Genomic DNA, 7,500 nt, shown 5'->3' with positions numbered 1-7,500 from the left:
TTCCTGTGAATTATCTTTTTGCATCGTTGGATCTGTTCTGTGGGCTTACCTTCCCATTGTATTGAACGGGGTCCGCAAGCTAGCGTCGCTAGCTGTTATGTTTTCTGTGTTTTATTGAACTGTTCCCGCGGCTGCTGGATGTTCAGTCAGTGCAGCGGAGCCCACTAATATTCCTTAATGACGCGGCATCTGTCTCTGTCAGCACAGTCCGCCGCAGCCAGACGTGCCTCGTTGTGGCTGGCTTCACGGGCCGCTAACCAGTGGCATGTCGCCGACACAACAAGCCTCGTCGGGGAAAAAAACGAGAAGAGAACCGAGCAAACAGCTCTGTACCTGCGCTAACACAAGGTCAAAAGGACAGGGCGAACAAAAACAATCTGTGGGTTGATAGCATCGTCTGCTGTCTGGACTGATTTTCAATGCAATGGAGTGTTGAGGGCTCGTAAATCTGCATCGAGGTGCCTAATCGACCTCACACACCCACAGACAGTCACGACACACACAGACACACACACACACACACACACACACACACACACACACACACACACACACACAAAGGGGCAACACCAGTACAGCCATGCATAATTTCCACCTTGTGACTGTGGGATGAGCTTGGAGCTCCTTTGCACCAGGTGGTTGTCTTTCGGCAACAGCTGGGCATTTTTCGTTGAATGCCCATATCTGTGAGCCACTGCCACCGACACAAATGTGGCTTTAGCTGGGCAAATGTGCAATCTTGGTGGAAGTACTCCCCTCGTGTGTGTGATGACTCCTCTTTTGAGTCTGTTTCGCTTCTGCTCAGTTTCCCGTTCCCACGGTAACTTTCTCTTCTCTCCGTCACTCTCTCGCCATCTGTGTATTTACACTGACACCCTCCGAGTCTGACTCACTGGGACCAGCTATCATTGCTAATGATCATGCTGTGTATGTTTGTGAGTGTGTGTCTGTGTGTGTGTGTGTGTGTGTGTGTGTGGTTGTTTGTTTGTTTGTGGGTGTGTATGTGCCAGAGACAGCATATTGGGTTGGACTGGCATTCTCCATCTCTTGGAGGCGACTGGAATTGCCATTGCCCGGGTCTGTTGGCCAGATGAAGTCCGCAACAGATCTAGGACCTTCTGTGTTAAGTGTCCTTATGCAAATGGGTGGTGGGTGTTTGTGTGTGTGTATGTGTGTTTGTGTGTGTGTGTGTGAGAGAGAGAGAGAGAGAGAGAGAAATAGATAGAGAGATAGAATGAGAGAGAGAGAGAGCGAGAAAGAAATAGAATTTAGAGATTCCATTAAACACACATTGAAAATAGACATGACAAATGTACCTAGAGAGAGAGAGTGCAGGTCTGTGTTTTGTCATGTTGTCAGTACTTTAGAAAATCATGCATATTATTCTCACACATCATTTACATGTTTGACGGTGAAATCTCAGCATTCAGGCAACCCAGGCTAGCTAAGGTGACCCTGGCAGCCTTGTGCTCACCCGGTTGGAACATATGGCCTCTTACTGACGTCTCCACATCACATTCTCCCCATCACTGAACACAGCATCATTAATACAGCCCTCAGAGCAGCTAATAGGGCCTAATAGGTTATGCAGTCAGGAACAGGGGTGACTGTTTAGGCCAGGTTCATATCTCGGCCATCGCGGGTCATTTGGTAAGAACCTTTTGGGATGACCCTTAGCCTGCATTGACCATTATACACCAGTAGAGGTCTCTGCTTGTTGTTATCTTACATTGATCTCTGGTGGAGGGCTTGATCTCAGGGGTTACGCGGTGCAGTGGATACTGTGAGGGCAAGGGAAGGGGTTTCAGGGGGACGGACTGGATTTAGGGGCTCTGTTGACATGGTAGTATAACCATGGAGTCCTGAGAGACAGGTCCTCATTGGCAGGCTCCGTCAGGCTCCTCATGAATCTTCACTGCCGCTGATCCCACACCAGGCTGAGTCTCTTCTTCTGCCCATTAAGGGAATGAATATTGATCCTGAAGAGACAAACTAGTCTGCCTGTTATTTTGCTTCTCTCTGAGAAGAGCAGACAGATGCCCGCTCTTTATTTTCTCAAGACTTGTTAAAGAGTGCCGTCTTTGCCTTGGGCTTTCTAGCTGTTGGTTTGACACATTTTTCACTTCATGTGTGTGTGTGTGTGTTTATGTGTGTTACTGTGCTGCTTCATGTGTGTGTGTGTTTATGTGTGTAACTGTGCTGCTTCATGTGTGTGTGTGTTTTATGTGTGATAGTGTGCTGCTTCATGTGTGTGTGTGTTTATGTGTGTTACTGTGCTGCTTCATGAATCGTAGTCAATGGTGACTTAAGAGGAAATCCAATATATGTGAATGGGGACAGGTTTTAGCTGTTGTCCTGCAGTCCTGCATGTTCGTACATGTCCTGGAGCTCCACCCCCCCACCCCAAGCCTCTCAGGCCCCTTCCTGTGCTGGCTTCTGTTGACAGTAAACTGTGTTTTGTATCCAGGCGCCCAAACAGCACTCTGCCAGACGGCTGTCAGAGTGGTGCATTAGAGAGCAGCGGCTTTGACTGATTCTCTGGCACTGGTGGTCAGACAGCGGCCAGAGTGAGCCTCTCCTTCTGCCTTCCTCTCTCTGTCTGTCTTTCTCTCACTCTCTCTCTGTCTGTCTCTCTCTCTCTCTGTCTCTCTTTCTCTCTCACTCTCTTTCTCTCTCTCTGTCTGTCTTTCTCTCTCTGTCTGTCTGTCTGTCTGTCTCTCTCTCTCTCTCTCTCTCTCTCTCTCTCTCTCTCTCTCTCTCTGCTACGGAGAGGAGATTTCCTCACTGGCTCTCTTCCCAGCACCTCAGCTTGACAGAGATGGATTGTGGGTAATGGAGTCCCCAAAGGTAGTCAGGATAAGTGGAAATCCCCCAGGGGTGGGCTTGGAGCTCGTCTGTCTGAGCTGAGCGCTGAGTCAGCCCCGCGGGATTCTGGGAGAATCATACCGGCATGCCATCCTCTTCCTGCTCGGAGGAAATCCTGTTTGTGAAAAGGCCCTCCTCTACCCCCCCTACCCCCCCTACCCCCCTATCTGCTTCCACCACCCTCCCTGGGCATCAAGTCACAGGTCACAGAGCAGTGTGATGGAGAGAAAGGGCTGGAATGCCTGTCAGGTTGAGTTCCCTCTTGCCGTAGACTAAACGGTACAGAGGTAACGGCAGCATGCAGCCGTGAGAGGCTGGTGAACTGGCTAGCTGGCTCGTGGTGTTGGTTTACCCCCGCTCTTTGTTTGGTTTGCTTTGCCCAATGCGATAAATCAAGATCAGTGACAGGCAGCCCAAACGAATCGTCTTTATGTCATTATTGATTTTGAGCCGACCTAAGCTGACCTCTAACAAATCTCTTTCTCTTTCTTGCCGTCCCTCTCTCTCTCTGTCTCTCTGTCTCTCTCTCTCCACCTCTCTCTATTCCATGCCTGCAGATTTACAGTGAGAAGAGGAGCCAGTATGACACGAAGAGCAACCAACCCAAGGAGCTGGTGGAGCGGGTGGCACGGAACATCGCCCGGCTGCTCAACAGCAAGCGCAAGGCCCTGGAGGTGAGAGAGAGAGAGAGAGAGAGAGAGTGTGAGAGAGAGAGTGAGAGAGTGTGAGAGAGAGAGAGAGAGTGTGAGTGAGTGAGAGAGTGAGAGAGTGAGAGTGAGAGAGAGAGAGAGAGAGAGAGAGAGAGAGAGAGAGAGAGAGAGAGAGAGAGAGAGAGAGAGAGAGAGAGAGAGAGAGAGAGAGAGAGAGAGAGAGAGATGCTCACATGCACACACACACACACACACACAAAATCTATCAGACATAAAAACATTGGGTACATAGGCCTGTACTGTAACCAGTGTAATTCCTTCAATTACTACAGAACATCAATGTACAGTAAGTCAAAGTGAAAAACTAGTTCATTTAGAACACATAAGCAAGGAAAATACATTACATTTGTTTGTTTCTTTGGTACCCACAACAGATGACAGTATTTTCACAGTGTCTGCACTTAACCATCAGCCGAAAACCAAAGTGACCTCAAATTATGGACGTACCTACCTTCTTGTGTGTTAAACGATCTTGATGTTCTTTGCAGTAACATTCTCATAGTCGCTAATGTTTCTGCATGCCCGGTATTTCAAAGAGACTGCCTAATGGCTAGAGTTAAATGAGGTCTGCCTTGTAAAAAGCATTGCTCTGATTGGCTATTAGCAGACCAAAAAGAGGGGAAAGTGGTCAGATTCAGACTTTTCACATTTAGCATAGCATAGCATAGCATAGCATAGCATAGCATGGTGAACCAATGCAAAACAGAGGTACCAATGCAAGCAATGTGATAAACACACACAGTCACCAGCATTCCCCCCTTCCCACTCCACTCCCCAGGCTTTTACTTCTTTTCATTTTTATTCTTATTAAGCATTGGATGAAAAGAGAAGCCAAATAAGAGAATTGTCCATTACAACATTATTATAAAAGAGTATGTAACAGTGCATGTCTTCAATGGCATCCTATTGACTGTCTGTGGTGGTATTGTTTAGGAGGAAGGCCTTGACTCAAGAGTCACCAGTTTGCGTCATAGAGAGTTAAGTGCGTCAGAATGCCACTAAAGCGTCGACCACGTGCAGAGGACTGAGGGAGGCAGGGAGATGCTTTTTAACAAGAAGAAAATCCTCGCATGGGTCAATGTGGTATGTAGAGACTGTGGCAAGGTGCTCTGGACTGATAAGTGGAACGTTGAAATCTACGGGTCCTCAAGGAGCTGGTTTGTGCCATAACACACATATAGCCCTGTAGCCCTGCCTCGTTCAGGCTTCCAATCAAGCATGGCGTTCATTGAGTTGTGCCTTGATGTCTGAGGCACCTAACTTTCTGATGCCCACTCCTATCAGTGTCATGGCTCCAGTGTGACCGTGACTGGGGGGGGTGAATCACACAACACACTCCCACAGCATTTCTCACAAGTTGCTCAGTAAATAAGGTACTTGGGATTTTAGTGGGAGTGAAACATACTTACCAAGACAGCAGGCTGTGTCATTTTAATTAGACTGTGCAGTCGTTTATGGCAAGATATAGCATACGAGATCGGCCTCAGAGGACACATGGAAACCGTGTAGTTCTAGTGGAAATAACAAAAGGACTGTGTAAATGATTTGTTTTAGGACTAGCACAAGTGATGTAAATGTTGGCATGTTTATTATCCAGCAAAACATGAGATTGCAGGGTGTTGGAATGTGGTTGGGGTGATGGTAAGTGACATTTTGAAACAACTGTCTTGTAGATGGTGCAGACGCTATGCAATCCCTTTCTTCTCTGCATTTACATTTACATTTAATCATTTAGCAGACGCTTTTATCCAAAGCGACTTACAATGTATACACATTTTACATTTTACACTGATGGCACACTGCACATCAGGAGCAATTAGGGGTCCAGTGTCTTGCTCAAGGACACTTCGACAGGGAATCGAACTAGCAACCTTCTGATTACTAAACGACTTCTTTACCTCCTGTACCACTGCCGCCCCTGCAGGGAGGGGGGCTCCCCTCACCTCTTTCACTGTCACTCACTCCAGAATTGCACCTTCTGCTTAATAACCCTGCTATTGACTGTATGTCCAATAGGGTCGATCCATGGAGATTTGCAGGTCAGGTCCTCTGAGGCATTTCAGCACCATGGACAGTTACATCTCATTAACCATTAAGATGCGGTTGTGAGTGAGTTATATATATATATATAACAGGCAATATACTTTACACACTTGTAAAACCATGAGCATGCATAATGTCAAACAAGCATACATTTTTACGCGTGCACACAAACACACACACACACACACACACACACACACACGCACACGCACATACAGAACACACAGATTAAACCACACTTTCACACAAATATCCAAATGCAGACACTCATGCGCGTTCACACACAACACACACACACACACACACACACACACACACACACACACGTCCTTCATCACCCTTCCCTCGTGAACACATTCTGGATGGTGCCAGCTGCTCGGCCCCCGTGTTTGTCTGCATCTGATTTGCACCGTCTCCAAGCCTTATCATGCCGTTAAGCAGAGCGATTGATTCACTGTCTGATCTAATCAGAAAAAATGGGATTTCTAAAAACATATTATCGATGCCCTGCGTGCTTTATTAGCCCGCTTAACAGAGCAGCTAATGACTTTGTCTCCCTGGAAATGCGGCGAGCCTCTCGCAGCAGCGGGACGTCCAGAGCGCAGAGCTGGGATTCCAGGCCTGGGTTCCTCTCTGCAGCCGTCTGATTTGCAGAGCTCCAGCTGGACTTTGTTTTGCTTGATTAGGGAATTTTTGCCTGGTTTAGTTTCAGTGACCTGATGGAGGTATTGGGACTAATTTCAACTGAGAAAGTGAAATGAATTCATTTAGAAAAATATATTCTTCTCTGTATGGGGTGCTGAAACTCACACATTAACTAGATTTGCCAGACTCCTTGGCAAAGGTGTGTGTGTGTGTGTGTGTGTGTGTGTGTGTGTGTGTGTGTGTGTGTGTGTGTGTGTGTTAAGTGCACACCACAGGCTCATTCTCCATTGCCTGCTTTATCCACATCAGAGGGAGCTATTCTGGAGAGTGTCTGTGCCCTGGGACGACCCATGAAGTGTGCTTGATGATGTCCTGTGCATGTGTTAAACGCACTCCTCCCCTCCCCTCACCCACTTAGGGTGCCTCGCACGCCTAGGGGTCCTCCACTGCCACCAGCCTGACAATCTCTCCTCGTTGCCATGACAGTGCCGGGCACCGGTGCCAAGCGCAATTTTACTTCCCTTCGCGGCATGGCTGGAGGGTCACTGACGGCAGGCTGGGACACACACCTTGGCACTGCCAGGCCCCCACCCACACTCCACCACCCCCACCCACACACTCCACCCCCCCCACCCACACTCCACCCCCCAGCCCCGTGCTCATGCTATCGCTGCTTCGGCGGCAGGTGTAGTATCTCCCAGAGCGATGGTTGTCATAACAGCTCCCATTTCTCCCCCTGAAATCGCAATTTTATGGCTGCGCAGAAGCCCTTTTGATGACATATATTTCCCCGTTAAATTTGAGTGTACAGATTTGTATCCCGTGTCACATAGAATCCTGAAAAAAAACACACACACATTCATGCAATGATGTGAATCAGTTAAACATATTCAGATGGATTTTCTGTGGAAAATTCACACATTAAAGATACAATTAAAAAGCAATAAAAAAAATGTTTTGGTCAGACCCCCTCTTCCCCCTCTCCCTGCCCTCCTGATAGCTGACATGAGTCCCTGTCCCTGGGCAGAGCAGAGCAGCTGCTCCATGTGGGCCAGTGGGCGTTAGTGAGCAGGAGGGGAGGCTGCTGAGGGGGGGCCAGGCCAGACCTTTCACACCCACCAGGCAGGTGTTGGTGCTTTTTGGGGTCAGATGATACTGGGCTGACTCCACTGAGATGTGCGCCATGTAGGGCAGCTGGTCTCAAATGCCTTCATGCCTTGAATAATGGAGCTGTCGC

General features: G+C 48.2%; 1 protein-coding gene across 4 annotated transcripts in view; it reads left to right on the top strand.

Annotated features, from left to right (window-relative positions):
• cacna2d2a (calcium channel, voltage-dependent, alpha 2/delta subunit 2a) overlaps positions 1 to 7,500 on the top strand; it is a 195,085-nt gene that overhangs the window by 47,961 nt on the left and 139,624 nt on the right. For all 4 annotated transcript variants that reach the window (XM_031568292.2, XM_031568291.2, XM_031568289.2 and 1 more), the window contains exon 3: positions 3,423 to 3,539. In XM_031568292.2, the coding sequence (XP_031424152.1) occupies positions 3,423 to 3,539 (117 nt within the window). The remainder of the gene's footprint in view (positions 1 to 3,422; positions 3,540 to 7,500) is intronic.

This window comes from Clupea harengus, chromosome 5, assembly GCF_900700415.2.
Source record: "Clupea harengus chromosome 5, Ch_v2.0.2, whole genome shotgun sequence".
In the NCBI taxonomy this organism is placed as follows: Eukaryota; Metazoa; Chordata; class Actinopteri; order Clupeiformes; family Clupeidae; genus Clupea; species Clupea harengus.
The sequence above is the reverse complement of the archived record's forward strand: the minus strand, read 5'-3'. Positions and strand labels throughout refer to the sequence as shown.